This window comes from Aegilops tauschii, chromosome 1, assembly GCF_002575655.3.
Source record: "Aegilops tauschii subsp. strangulata cultivar AL8/78 chromosome 1, Aet v6.0, whole genome shotgun sequence".
Lineage (NCBI taxonomy): Eukaryota > Viridiplantae > Streptophyta > Magnoliopsida > Poales > Poaceae > Aegilops > Aegilops tauschii.
Window position 1 is genome coordinate 28797508 of NC_053035.3, and position 15433 is coordinate 28812940.

Below are 15433 nucleotides of genomic sequence, written 5' to 3' on the forward strand. Positions count from 1 at the left end.
GTCGCTTGTGGCTTTGGTGTGCTTTCTTCGGCATCTTGGCGAATATTTTGTGATTCAGTGACCTGCACCTAGGGAATCATCCCAAGAACGTTCAACGCTCATGGCTTATCATCTTTTTGTATGGGTGACTCATGCAGCTTTCAGAAAACATTTGAAGGTAGTCAAGTTCGTGGAGGTATCTGGATGGTGGTCTGATTGCATTATCTTTGTTGAACCCTTGGTAGTAGGTCATGTTGCAAGGATTGTCAACACGGAGAATACGTCTCCAAGAAAACATCTTTGTAATTCTTAGTAATAGGAGTTATTCTGTAATTTTTTGGATTTATGATCCAAAGCATTGTACTACCTGTAATGGTTGTCAAGTTTGAATAAAATTACAAGTATTCTCTTAAAAAAAAACTAGAAAGTGATGAATAAAACATCACACAGAAGGGCTCCCGTAGCACCCTTTCCTGAGTCCACATCAAATGATGCATCGATTGCAGGTGTTAGGAACAGTTATCTGAATCCCATCTGGACGCTCAGAACATACCACTTCTTTCAACACCGCTGCTCCAGATCGGCTGCTGCCATTTTTTGTTTTCAACAACACATTTCTGTGATAAGCAGTTAATCTGCTAGGAAAAGATGAGTTCGATAGGTTACCTGACCTGTCACATACAGTACCTGTAAATCGTAGAAGCAAAATCGTCACAAATCCATTGTCGTCCAGCCCGGTTAGGATACCTGGCTTTCACCCAGGCGACCCGGGTTCAAATCCCGGCAATGGAGCTTTTTTCTTTTCACTTTTCACTATATCCAAGTGAGGGTGAAATACAAGCTGAATGCTTGAGGAGGTTGTCTGTTGTGCACCTGCCTCGGATTGCAATACAATACCTATAATAATACTTCATCCGTCCGAAAATACTTTTCGGAGAAATGAATATATCTAGACGTATTTTAGTCTTTAATATATTCATTTCTATCTAGATAAGTAATTCCGGAGGGAGAGATTGACATCATAGAGAAAGAGGCATGCGTAACATGATGCTAAACACTCCAAGCAAAAATTCGGATGGCCAGTATGATCTTGATTTTACTACTAGAAGTAACATAATCATTGTCTAGCCTTACAGGAAAACACGCACAAACTGTTGCTGTTGACTAAAAGTGTGGATTCTCTTGTTTCATCAATCAGGAACTTGAAGATATTTCTTGGGGAGCTGCCTATTTCTGTTGGCATATCAAGATAGGAATCATTGAAGGCCTCATTATCAATTCCAAGCAGTGATTTAACCCTCTGTTTGACATGTTGTGAGCAACCCTTTCCAAAGAACAAAGCAGATTTGTCTTTATTAATTAACTGTCCAGATCCTTGACAGTAGAGATCCAAGGTAGATCTCAATGCCTCCACACTGCGGGTATCGCTTCTAGCAAAAGAGGAGATGTGAGATAGGGGGACCAAGACGGCCAATTTTTTATACCATGTAGCTCGCCACAATTCTCCTTTTGAACTAACACATTTGACAAACCTTCTGTGCATAAAAGGAACAAGTATGGACTGATTGGATCCCCTTGTCGAATTTCTTTAGATGGCACAACTGGATCAGTGAGCTCTCCATTCACCCTGACCACATATCTAACATTGGTGACACACCGCATAACGGAAGCAATCCATGCAGGGGCAAAATCAAGTTTGGAAAGGCATCCATGAAGATAATTCCACTCGACCCGGTCATAGGCCTTCATCATATCAATCTTCATAGCAAAGAATGGTTGCTTGGCACGTTGCCGCCGGATGGTGTGTAAGCATTCGAAAGCAATTAGAGTGTTATCCATAATCAACCGACCAGGCACAAACACACTCTGGAAATCAGAGATAATCTCAGATTTGATCATGCAACATCTTTTCATCTCTAAATCTGTCAACAGGTGTGAGTCGGCTTCATCCAATCCTCCCTGGACTCCGCCGCCGGCAGATATAATCTTGATTTGCTCGGATGCTGCAGTTTTTTCTGACTTAAACAAGTCTGGAGCTGGTGTTGTTGCTTTAAACCACGATGGTGGATGCGTTGCTGCTATCTCTGAACCACTACATGGTGCTTCTAATCCTGAACTAGCTGAAGCTTTAGCTTTGCGTACAGCTGTACAGTTAGCAACTGATGAAGGCTTTTCGGATATTATCTTTGCGTCGGATTGCCTTTCGTTGGTGCAAAAACTGAATTCGAGATCTTGGGATCGCTCTAGCATTGGCACTGTTATTGAAGGCATCAAGTTTGCTTCTCGAAGCTTTGTTTCTATGGTGTTTGTAAAATAGGGTCTAGCATATTATACATATACACGTATTTGTATACGTATGTAATTGTATTATGATCATCTATATAAAGAGACGTGAGGCTGGATGTTAGCCACCCACGCAAAACCCTAAACCTACCTCTTCAACTTGGTATCAGCCAGGTCGGGCCGCCGCCGCCCGATCCCATCTTCCGTGTCGCCGCCGCTGCTTGCTAGCTAGCTACGCGTATACGTAGGATCCATCCAGTTGCTTGCTAGCTAGCCACAGGGTCGCCGCGTGAACACTACGCGCTGCCTGATCCATCCGCCGCCGCCGCCGCGCGCCGCCTTTCCGCGCCGCCGCCGCCGTGAGTTTCTTCTCCACCGCCGCGCGCTGTCCTCCTCCGCGCCGCCGCAATGTCGTCCACCGCCCTTTCGCTCTCCAACAGCGTCGGCACCATCACCTCACCCGCGGCTGCCACCGTTCCCGCCGCCCTCGCCGTTCCGACAATCTCCGTTCGCCTTGGCCGCCACAACTTCATGCTGTGGGGAGGCATCACCGGCACCGTCTTAGCCGGCGCCAACCTCCATGGCTACCTGGACGGCACCACGGCGCCCCCCGACAAGACCATTGCCATCGGGACTGGCGATGCTGCGACGGCCGCCACTAATCCGGCGTACCATCATTGGTGGACTCAGGATCAGAAGGTCAAGGGCCTTCTCCTTACCTCCATGGAGGAGGACATCGCCTGTCAGCTCATCAGCTGCGAGACGGCGCAGGCGGTATGGACGGCCGTCGGTGCCATGTACGGCGCGTAGAGTCGCGCCAACGTCCGTCACATCCGGCGTCAACTCCAGACGCTGCGGAAGGAGGAGATGTCCGCGGCTGAGTACATGCACAAGATGAAGGCCCTCGCCGACACCATGGCTGTCGCCGGCTCTCCGATTCGTGATGATGAGCTCATTGATCACATCCTCACCGGACTCGGCTCCGCCTACAACTCCATCGCCGCCTCCCTGGGTGTGAGTAACGCACCTATGCCCTACTCCAGCTTCTACTCGCTCGTCTTGTCGTTCGAAGCATTGCAGGCTCAGCAGAGTGCGTCGGAGGGGTGGACTCCCTCCGCCAACGCCGTGACTCGCTCGGGCTCCTACGGCCAGGGTGGACGTGCTCCCTACTCGAAGCCCTACCCCTCCCAGGGTGGGGGTCGCTCGGCCGATGGCAACGGCCAGCCCGGGCACGGTCGCCAAGGTGGCAACGGCGGCCCCAACGGTGGACGCGACCGCAACCCCTCCTACGCCGGCAATGGTCGGCAAAGTGGCGGGGGTAACAGCGGCAACAACGGTGGTGGTGGTCGTCGCAACAATCGCTGGCGCCCCCGGTGTCAAATTTGCAAAAACTGGGGGCATGAGGCCGATGATTGTCACAAGCGCTATGACCAGGACCACAACACTCGCTCCGCCAACTCGGCCTCCACCAACACTGTCGACTATCCTTGGGTACTGGACACCGGGGCTACGGATCACCTGACGAGTGATCTGGAACGCCTCCAGGTTCACGAGCGCTATGATGGCAAGGACCGGGTTCAGGTGGCCAATGGTGCAGGTTTGTCTATTTCACACATTGGTCATTCCCGTTTACCCGGTTCATCTCTTAAACTGCGCAACATCCTTCATGTTCCACACATCAGAGAGCATCTCCTTTCTGTCTACCGTCTTGTTTGTGATAATGACGTGTTTATTGAGTTTCACCGTCGTCTTTTCTTTGTTAAGGACAAAGCAACCAGGCGCGTCATTCTTCAAGGTAGCAGTCGCGGGGGGTCTACCCGATTCCCTTTGCTCGTGCATCGTCCTCGTCATCTCGCCATGCTTCATCCAGTGTCCGCGTTTTGTCCTCGCAGTGGCATCAACGTCTAGGTCACCCTACCAATAATGTGGTCACCTCCATTGTTCGGAGCCATGACCTTCCTTGTTCTAGTTCAAATAATTCACCATTAGTGTGTGATTCATGTCAGCGTGCTAAGAGTCATCAACTACCGTATTCTACGTCTTATCATGTCACTACTGTACCTCTTGAATTAATTCATTCAGATGTTTGGGGTCCCGCTATTGCGTCTTCGGGGGGGGGGGGGGTACAAGTATTATGTTAGTTTTGTTGATGACTACACGCGCTTCACTTGGATTTATTTGCTTAAACATAAGTCTAATGTTGAGCAAGTCTTTATAACTTTCAGGCTCATGTCGAACGCCTTTTGGATTGCAAAATCAAGGTCGTTCAGTCCGACTGGGGTGGTGAATACCACAAGCTTCATCGCTACTTTCAACGCACGGGCATCTCCCATCGTGTGTCGTGTCCACATACGTCTCAGCAGAACGGTATTGCCGAGCGCAAACACCGTCATTTGGTCGAGACCGGCCTCGCCTTACTGGCGCATTCGTCTCTCCCACTCCGGTTTTGGGATGAGGCCTTTCTTACGGCATGTTATCTCATCAACCGTATGCCCACTCCGGTTCTCAACAAGGACGCGCCCCTGTTCCGTCTATTTCATGTTCAGCCCAATTATTCCTCTCTTAGGATTTTTGGGTGTGCTTGCTGGCCTAGTCTCCGCAAGTATAATGCTCACAAGCTGGAGTTCCGCTCCAAGATGTGTGTTTTCCTTGGTTATAGTCCTCTGCATAAGGGCTATAAGTGTCTTGATCGCACCTCGGGTAGGATCTACATTTCTCGTGATGTTGTTTTTGACGAGTCAGTTTTCCCTTACTCCAGCCCGGGTGTCTCGGTTGATATTGCTTCTATTGAGCACGCCCTCACTTTTCCATCCAATGAACCGGTTTCAGATGTCCATGTGCGGAAATACGACCTGTCATATTTGTCACCTGACTTGTTTTCTGCAGATGCTGCTCTAATTTCTTCCCAGGAAACCGTCGCCGCACCTGCATTCGTCGGCGTGATCGACGTGCATGGCCCTGACGTGCATGCCCCGTCTCCCGAGGCTGCCTCGTCGGCCTCGCCCGCTGGCGCGTCTACAGCCCCTACGGCCCCATCGGCCTCGCCCGCTGGCACGACCGCGGGCCCGACTGGGTCGCCCGCTCCGTCCCCCGTCTCGCCTGGGTCGGCCCAGCCCGCCTCGCCTGCGGCGTGCATCGCCGAGTCGCCAGCCGCGTCCCCTGGGCTGCCGTCCCCGCCTGGCTCCCCCTCGTCGCCTGGTTCGGCCCAGCCCGACGCGTCTCCCCTGCCCGTGTCGCCTGTTGCTGGAAATGGTTCAGCCGCGACACCACTGGTCGGGTCTCCGTCGTCACCGCCACCATCTACCGACGATGCAGCTCCCGGGCACACTATGGGCACTCGTCACCGCGATCATACGCGTAAGGCCAAGACATACACAGATGGCACGGTGCGGTATGACATTCGTCGGTGTGCATTCTTTGCCGCACCCACTTCTCATCGTGATGCTCTTGGTGAACCGGCCTGGCGTGCCGCCATGTTTGCGGAATTTGCTGCCCTTTGTCACACGAACACATGGGTGTTGGTACCTCGGCCTCCTGGTGTTAATGTTGTGAATCTTTAAGACCAAGCATCGTCCGGATGGTTCTGTTGACAATCACAAAGCTCGCCTTGTTGCTCGTGGTTTTACTCAACAGCAAGGGATCGACTATGGAGATACTTTCAGCCCCGTGGTGAAGCCTGCCACGGTTCGTCTGGTCCTCTCTCTTGCTGTCTCCCGCGGGTGGAGTCTTCGACAGATTGATGTGAGCAATGCTTTTCTCACGGTTTTCTGGCCGAAGATGTCTACATGCAGCAGCCCCCTGGTTTTGAGGATGCTCGTTATCCCTCTCATGTCTGCAAACTCCAGAGGTCCATCTACGGGCTCAAATAGTCGCCGCGTGCCTGGTATGCTCGGTTGAGTCAGCGGCTCTCACAGCTTGGTTTTGTTCCCTCTAAGGCAGATGCGTCCCTATTCATCTTTTCACATGGTGCTATTCAGATATACATGCTGGTGTATGTTGATGATATTGTGATTGCTGGTTCTACACCTACTGTAGTGGATCGCCTTGTGCAGTCCTTGTCTGCGAGTTTTCCCATCAAAGACTTGGGCCGGTTGGAGTACTTCCTTGGTTTGGAAGCGTCCTTTCATTCAGGGGGCATGACATTGACGCAGAAGAAGTATGCACTTGATCTCCTTCATCGCGTCAACATGGAGAACTGCAAGTCCACTTCCACGCCACTTGCTACATCCGAGAGCCTTTCGCGTCACAGTGGTGCATTGCTGAGTACTGACGACTCTTTCAGGTATCGCAGTGTAGTTGGAGCACTTCAGTATCTGACGCTCACTCGTCTAGATATCTCCTTTGTCGTGAACAAAGTGTGCCAGTTCCTGTCCCAGCCTACGGAGGTTCATTGGGAAGCAGTTAAGCGTATTCTGAGGTATGTCAAAGGTACGCTATACACGGGACTACGGAATCGTAAGTCCAGATTTACTGGAGTCAGTATATTCACCGATGCAGACTGGGCAGGCTGTGTTGATGACAGGCGTTCTACTGGTGGCTTTGCTATATTTGTTGGACCCAATCTTATATCTTGGAGTTCCAAGAAGCAGCCTACAGTCTCGAGGTCTAGCACCGAGGCAGAGTATAAGGCATTGGCCAATGGCGCGGCTGAAGCCATTTGGATAGACACAGTTCTCACAGAACTTGGAGTCACACGGCAGCGCACACCCATATTGTGGTGTGATAACTTAGGGGCAACTTACCTGACAGCGAATCCAGTGTTTCATGCTCGGACCAAACACATTGAGATTGATTTCCATTTTGTGAGGGAACGAGTAGCTGTTGGTAAACTGGAAGTCAGGTTTATCTCAACTGATGATTAGCTAGCGGATGTATTTACTAAACCCGCTACTCGACAGATGCTAAACCGTTTTAGAACCAATCTGAATCTTGTATGTAGTTCAGATTGAGGGGGCATGTAAAATAGGGTTTAGCATATTGTACATGTACACGTATTTGTATACGTATGTAATTGTATTATGATCATCTATATAAAGAGACGTGAGGCTGGATGTTAGCCACCCACGCAAAACCCTAAACCTTCCTCTTCAACTGTGTTCAAACATGTTCATCGGCAAGTTAATGTAGCAGCTCACTTGTTAGCTATATCTTGTAAGAATTTGTCTAGTGTTGTTGTTTTTCATTCTGCTCTGGATTGTATACGGGAGACTCTTTGTAACTTTATTAAGTGATCAATAAAGTCGATGTTCTCTAAAAAAACAGGTTGACATATTAAGGATGTCATCTGTTTCATAACATAGCCCGTAACATAATCAGTGGAAGTGCACAACTTTACTCGCCAACAAGCAGACAAACAGTGTACTGCATGTACTGCTACTTCAAGTTGTCAGCCACACTTCCACAGAAAATCGAGATTTTTCCTTGCTATTTTAAGGATACCCTTTTTCAGAACTCAAAAAAGAGAATATGATGTCAAGGTTGCAGTTGGTAGGCTGGAGCTAACATGCTGGCTGCTGCTATTTGGTGATCAGCATAGACTCAGGAATTATGCAGTTTCAAGCATATGATGTACCAAGCATATTTTTTTTTTTGGGAAAAGGAGGATGAGCCCCGGTCTCTGCATTTGGAAGATGCATGCGATCATTTTATTGATTATTCTCGAGGACCTTACAAAGTAGAACAACAATATGCCTGAATCAACCATCTTGGCAACATCTGCCGCTACTCCTATCCAAATGATGAAGGGGTGCAAACTGGGCCACATACCCAGACCTCTCACCTAAGCCTAACATCTAAAGCCGGAGGCCCCGACCAAGCCATCTGCCGGGTCCGGAGCTCAAACCGGTCCGACGCACTCACATGTGTCGTCGCCGCCATCTTCCATTGGTCCATCTTCAGAGCAGATTGAGGTGACAACCTTGGCAGGTCCTCCGCCATCGACGCCACCACGAGGCCAAACGACGACCTCCACCTACGCGAGCCTTGGCAGGTCCTCCGCCATTGACGCCACCACGACGCCAGCCGACGACCTCCACCTACGCGAGTCCATCTCCAAGCAACGGGCGTAAATCCATGCTAGGATAGGGTCGCACCACCGCCGTCGCCCACCACCCACAAGCGCCACCCAACCCCAAGGTTCCCAAAGCGGCGCCTTCAAGAAGGGAACGGCGCCGTGAGCGCCGCCGCCACCCAACAAAGTTAGGGCTTTCGCCCGGGAGACCTAGGGGAAGGTGAAGTGAGGAGATCAGTCCATACCGACGCCTCCAGGGGAACGGCGCCCTCAGGCGTCACCGTCGGCGCAACTAAATTTTCACTTGGAAAATATGGCTCAAGCCCTATAATATTCTCAACTAATTTTCATTTGGAAAGCATGGCTCGATACTTTCCGTGACATATCATGGACAGTTAGCAGAACAAGACACTTACACGTTCAGAATTCATACCAGCAACTACATATCAATCTCAAAATGGAGATAACTGTCATTACTAACTAGCATCCTGAAGCCTTTAGTAACACAACTACTAAACAGATGAACGAGGTTCCGGTTCAGGGTGAGAAGCTATCTTTCCTATACCAACCAGGGGAGTCCAAATGGACAGGTAGTGCAATTCAAATTATGGATAAACAATGAGCATGTAAAGAGAAGGAGGTTCCATATGATAGCACATTATCAGATATATTTATCCTTCGCTAAGTAACACGTCAGTAAAACTGGTCACTCAGCTTGTTACGTTATTTTACATAAAAAAAAATGATGTAGTTTCGTTCCTATCGAAGAATCAGATTCGATATAAACAAGATTGTTGAGGAACTATGCTAGCTACTAGTACAAGACTTTTATTTCAAGTACCACCTACAGCAACACAATATGCTAGCTTGTTTCTTACTACCTCTCTACCAAAATATAAGACGTTTTTTGCAGTTCAATTTGAACTGCAAAGACGACTTATATTTTGGTACGGAGGGAGTACTTCATACTGACACTTGAGGCTGGTCCTGGATCTTGAGGGTTCTTTGCAGATGTCGTTGTCGTCACCACCAACCGCTGGTTCCGGCTGTGCCGCACCGGCGAAGCATTCCTCCATCAACACAGCAGGTAGGGATCAGAGGGAGGCTGCGGCGCCGGCCAATCCCTCCTCCATCGCCGCCTGCATTGCAGAATCAATGAGGAACTGAAGCAGATTGCACCTGCATTCTTTTACCCCAAGTTGCTTGAGAAAAACGCATCGGACGTGGTGTTTCTGTGCCCGTGCTCAAATGAGCTCGATGAACAGTAAAATCCAAAACTACTGGAAAAAAATCAAATTCTTTTTTGTGCAAACATTGACAAATGTTTTCAATGCTCACAAAATTTCATTGCGAAATGACATTCGTGGGAGTCATGGCAAATAAAAAAAACGATGTTCCAAAAGTGTAATTTTCAAAAGCATTTTGGAGTGCTGATTTTAGCTTTTTTGCCACAACTTCTACGAATGTCATTTCACCATGAAACTTTGCAAGCACTGAAAACATTTGTCGAAGTTCACCAAAAAAACTCAGAATTTTTAAAATTTACTTTCATTTTTTTGGCGATTTTACCGTTCAGCTCATTTCGCGAGCAGAATATGACTTTTGGCATCGAGGCTCTGAACAGCACATCCACGTGCTGTATCCTCGGTATATATTTTGGGAATCTTACAATAAGTCACAAATCCATTGTCGTCCAGCCCGGTTAGGATACCTGGCTTTCACCCAGGCGACCCGGGTTCAAATCCCGGCAATGGAGACCTTTTTCTTTCCTTCTTTTTAACTTCTGTGGCGTGCTGCTTTTTTTGTCTTAATATACCCAAAATTTAGCCCTTGCTAGCCACACAAAAACATAAGTTCAAACTTGCTTTTATACGAGAAAAAACTAGGCTGTTTTCCATTGATGTAGACACTTTAGCCGACCAAGATCATCGTTTGCCCCTCGAACTGAATTCAATGGCTATCTTAGGCAAAATCAGTTTCTCATGATATGTTACAGTAGAAGGCTAGAACAATACTACACAAGATACACGTATACATGAGTTTTACAGAGCAACAGACTGGACAAGGTCACAAAGATTCTCTTGCTTGATTGCGCAAGCACAACTCAGGGTGGCTCTACTTGCGCCTTGCCAATATCGGCACAGCAGTCCTTGCACTTCCAGAACCGGCGCTCTGCGTCGACCATGACGACGGCTTTGCCCTGCCCGCCATCAGCGCTGATGCTGCACTAGCTTTTATATTCCGCCTCTTCAGCGCCAGGTCTAGCTTGTCTTTCGAAGCTGAGCCTGATGGCTCCGGGAAGATGGAGGCGGCCTTGATCGCTGCTCTCTTGTCCTTTCTGTTCTTCTCGAAATTTGAGGCGAACCTCACACGAGCTGCAGCGGCGGCATCCTCTGCGGAGGGTGGCAGAAGGCGTACTCCGAGCCCCATCTTCCTCGCTGATTTCTTCTCTTCAGCAACTCTCTTCTTTTGGCTCTACATAAATAATAGGACAACAAGTGGATAAGAATCCTGACAGTTAGACAACTTACTGATGAAAAATTATACAAAGGAATTCACTAGATGACCCTAAGGCGGTCGCGGAGGGTTCTGTTCAGGGAATAATCATCAGAATGACGGCTATCAGAGAGGCGTTGAAGCCGAACTAAAACAGGCTCCTCTTCTTTCTTCTTCCGAATATCCTCTCCCTGGTGTTCAAGCTTATACATGGGATCCGCAAGCTTGTCTCTTTCTGATGAAGCAAGTACAATAAAGCATCAGGCATTTGAAACACAAGGAAAACCATAAAAACAAATAAATCTGTATTACGTGTCAGAACCTTCATCAGCAGGGAGCAGGAGCGTCTCTGCATCTTCAACATCGAAATCTTCAGTCTTCCGCTGAGCCCCACTGATTATAACATACTCAGTATTCTTCGGGTCCGTATGTATGACTATCTCATGCTGGCAACATGGTGATTTCATACTGAAGCTCCATATCTGACATAGGAACAAGTTGTGAAACAATATCAGAACAGCATACAAGTAAATGATTTTAAGCAGAAATCTGTCACAACTGTGGAGTAGAAAATTATAGTACTGCAGTTTCTCAGAGAATAAACACAGAAAATATACAAGGCCCCAAGTCATTAGAACTTATTGGAGATTTTTTAACACATACATTACACAGCTAGCAGAAGCAAGTACAGCTGAGTTCTTTTCTAATAATATTAACATGGCATAGAAGCTTTTCGGAAATATGTAAGTACGAACTTTAAGACCATACTAGAAAATAGAAAATCCTGTTTCAATTCAAGCTATTCTAACTTTCTACAATCAAAACTATTATTTATTTATATATACTCACGGGCCCTTAAACATTTTATGATTTCCCGCAATCCTCTTGCGAATGTACACAACAAAATGCAACAGGATGTATAAGGCACGAGCTTTCTGTTCTCAAAGGAAAACATAGGGTTCTTTAGTTCTTGATAACAAAGGAAAGCACAATGGACTTTTTCTGAATATTAACAATGCTCCCAAGTTACTAGAAAAACCAAAGAGCAGAAATATTTTGCCAAGGGGCAACATAAAGAACATAACTTATTATGGGATGCATTAAGATGAGAATGCATTAGAAACACTACTTGGGATGACAATATTAATCTTTATTTTTATTCTGGATGCAGTTAATTGAGAGCACCTTTTTAGGTGTAACAGCGACATCTCGGAATTAGTACATATTCTAACTATCTAGGTTCCACAGCGCAGCAACCACAAACTAGCCCTTACGGCGATGACAAAAATCTCACAGATCTTCCCATTTTGTCAAAAGAACAGCTTGTACAAGTACAACACATATATATCCTAGGGATGTAAACCTGTGACCCTCAGGGTACCCTCGGACCCACCTTAGTTCAACCAAATAAACTATATTTTCAGAATTTTCAATGCAGAGAATGAGAGCTCTACCATCGAGCTGGACAACTCCTTTGATGATACGAACAGACGTTTTGTGCAACGAATCCAGGAGCCCGAGGTCAAGAGGCTTTAGAAAGGGCGAAAGGAGGCAAGAAGATGGGCCTTGATTGTATCCCCATTGAGATGCGGAGAGGCCTTGGACACAGCGATAGTATGGCTAATTAAGCTTTTCAACCTCAATTTTCGGTCAAACAAGATGACCGAAGAATGGAGGCAGAGTATATTAGTAACAATCTTCAAGAACAAGGGGGGTGTTCAGAGTTGTACTCCCTCCGTCCCAAAATAAGTGACTTAACTTTGTACTAGCTCTAGTACAAAGTTAGTACAAAGTCGAGTCATTTATTTTGGGACGGAGGGAGTACTAATTACCGTGGAATTAAGCTGATGAGCTATACAATGGGAGAGAGTAATTAAGCACCGCTTAAGAAGAATGACAGGTGTGACAAAAAATCAATTTGGTTTCATGCCTGCGAGGTCGACCATGGAAGCCATTTTCTTGGTACGACAACTTATGGAGAGATAAATGGAGCAAAAGGACCTACATATGGTGTCCATTGACTTGGAGAAGGCCTATGATAAGATACCGCAGAATGTCGTCTGGTGGGCCATGTATGATAATGTTGTGACAAGTGTTTGAACAAGTTTATGGTGAGACTCATGACTTTCCGATTAAAATAGCACTGCACCACGGGTCAGCTTTGAGCCCTTATCTTTTTGCTTTGGTGATGGATGAGGTCACAAGGGATATACAAGGAGATAACCCATGGTGTATGCCCTTCGCGGATGATGTGGTGCTAGTCGACGATAACGGACGGGGGTTAATAGAAGTTAGAGTTGTGGAGACCTTAGAATCAAAAAGGTTTTAGGCTTAGTAGAACTAAAACTGAGCACATGTGGTGCAGTTTCAGTACTGTTAGGCACGAGGAGGAAAGTTAGCCTTGATGGACAGGTGGTACCTCAGAAGGTCACCTTTCGATATTTGGGGTCAATGCTGCAGAAGGATGGTGATATCGATGATGATGTGAGCCATCAAATCAAAACTGGATGGATGAAGTGGTGCCAAGCTTTGGCATTCTCTGTGATAAGAGACTGCCACAAAAGCTAAAAGGTTCTATTGGACGGCGATTCGACCTGCGATGTTGTATGGCGTTGAATATTGGCCAACTAAAAGGCGACATGTCCAACAGCTAGGTGTAGCAGAGATGCGCATGCTGAGATGGATATGTGGCCACACAAGAAAGGAGCAGGTCCAGAATGATGATATACATTATAGAGTTGGGGTGGCACTGATTGACGAGAAGCTTGTCCAACATCGTCTGAGATGGTTCGGGCATATACAGTGCAAGCCTCCGGAAGCGCCAGCACATAGCAGACGGTAAAGGCATGCTGATAATGTCAAGAGAGGTCGGTGTAGACCAAACATGACATGGGAGGAGTCCGTAAAGAGAGATCTGAAGGGACTGGAATATCACCAAAGATTTAGCCATGGACAGGGGTGCGTGGAAGTAAGCTATCCACATGCCAGAACGATGACTTGGTTGCTGTTGGGCACCCATTTGCACCCCTAACAAATCCTAAGGCAACATCAGGTTGAGTACATGGCTTCAATTCAGACTAGCTTCGATGCTGACACCAATTTACAACATGATTTTTTTCAGAATTTACCAGATCACCTTTTGATCATTTTATCCGATTACCCTTGTGACTTGTGCGCGCAAATGGTAGTTTAGGATATGATTTGAGGATAGCACAGAACAGATCAACTAAGTATTAAAGATGATTAGCTGAGGCTGAGGCTGAACCAATTTACAAATTTTGGCAATTAGACACGGCATTAAGCCTTTTGCACTAACATAGCTAGAAGACACATAATATGATGCAACTAAATTATTTGAAGATGGTAAACCATAAAACCAAGATTCAAATGCTCTGATAAGTGATAACATAGGGAGAGGCTTTCAGAAAGAAAGAAAAAACATAGGGAGAGCACATACTGCACTAGTTCATGCACAAACAGCTTCCGACGTGCACGGAAGAGAAAGTCAAATGAACAGCAGTGATGATGCAGGTACATGTTAAAATCCGACACAAACCTTGGTAGAGTAGTAATTTCCAACTTGTTTCTTTTCAGCATTAAACCTTACTCCCTTCCCTATCATGGAACTGCATCCACCACACCAGACATTGAAAGGCATCTCGAATCTGCAGAACAGAACATATAAAATTGAGTTAATAAAGCTAGATAATAAACTCTTCGACAAGATGTTTCTACAGAAAAAAATAAGCATACAGGTAACGGAACAATGTCAACAGTTGTCGTAAGACTCGTAACATCTGTAAAATACAAAGAATGGACCATATTTTTTGGTGGCGCAGACTCCTCTCCTATTCCGCCTAATCCACACCCTCTTACTTTGGCATCCCACCATTCTTTAAACCTCAATCAACCCACATAACTCCAACTCCATTGCCCAACCATCCACACTATAATCTTATTTAGATAAATAAAACGCCCCAGGTCCGATGCATTTCTAGCTTCACATCATCATGTTATGTACGAACGGACGATCATATAAGAAAACAGGCTACATATCAAGGGAAACAAACCTTATAATCAGGATGCCCTGATCCAGCTTCCTGGCCCGCTCCCTGAGGGCATGTTGGCCGTGGAACTTGTTCAGCCCACCCTGATCAATCACCAAACAGGAACAAAACACACGAGCACGCAGCGGCATCAGCACCCACAAGCAAGCATAACAAAACAAAGAGCTGCACGAGTTCGCCGAGGGAGATCCGTAGTACCTTCTTCGGGCTCCATTCGGGCGGGTAGTAGAAGTTGTCGGCCCTCGCCGCGGCAAGCGTCGACTGCAGGAAACAACATACAACAAATCAGTCGAATCGTCTAGGCGGACATGAAGGATCGTCAGCCGGGCTGCCCCAGAAGCTCCCGGATTCGGGAAACCCTAGGATTTGGGGGGTGAGGAGGGGTCGAATCGAGAGGGGCGAATAGGGCTGATCGTACCATGTTGTCTCCGGCGAGGAGGAGGAGGAGGAGGATATCAGCGGGGAGACGAGCGGAGGTGCGGAGGCTCCGGTAGATCGGCGGCGACGGGGAGGTTCCGGGTGAGCGGCGGGCAGAGAAAAAGGAGATTTGTGTTTTGTTTTGACTCTTCTTATTTCTGCACGACGAAGGAGGTTTGTG

The 15433-nt window shown here is 47.2% G+C and overlaps 1 protein-coding gene, 2 non-coding genes and 1 pseudogene across 3 annotated transcripts; 3 read left to right on the forward strand and 1 right to left on the reverse strand.

Annotated features, from left to right (window-relative positions):
* LOC141027131 (uncharacterized) overlaps positions 1 to 15433 on the forward strand; it is a 282578-nt pseudogene that overhangs the window by 87316 nt on the left and 179829 nt on the right.
* Positions 698 to 771, forward strand: TRNAE-UUC (transfer RNA glutamic acid (anticodon UUC)). Its single transcript has one exon. It is a non-coding gene; the product is annotated as a tRNA-Glu (tRNA).
* Positions 9955 to 10028, forward strand: TRNAE-UUC (transfer RNA glutamic acid (anticodon UUC)). The gene has a single exon. It is a non-coding gene; the product is annotated as a tRNA-Glu (tRNA).
* LOC109741526 (uncharacterized) lies at positions 10138 to 15432 on the reverse strand. Its single transcript, XM_020300616.4, has 7 exons — positions 15254 to 15432; positions 15034 to 15096; positions 14839 to 14918; positions 14325 to 14433; positions 11091 to 11250; positions 10840 to 11003; positions 10138 to 10747 (listed from the first exon to the last, which is right to left on the reverse strand). Exons 1-7 carry the CDS (start codon positions 15254 to 15256, stop codon positions 10388 to 10390), a joined length of 939 nt encoding a protein of 312 aa, XP_020156205.1. The 5' UTR covers positions 15257 to 15432; the 3' UTR covers positions 10138 to 10387.

Bases quoted from the DNA above. Each gene is read 5' to 3' on its own strand.
- LOC109741526 (XM_020300616.4), bottom strand. The intron at 14,919-15,033 runs GTACTACGGATC...GTGATTGATCAG, and splicing joins CCGAATGGAGCCCGAAGAAG to GGTGGGCTGAACAAGTTCCA. The intron at 11,251-14,324 runs GTTTGTGTCGGA...TTCCTATGTCAG, and splicing joins GAAATTACTACTCTACCAAG to ATATGGAGCTTCAGTATGAA.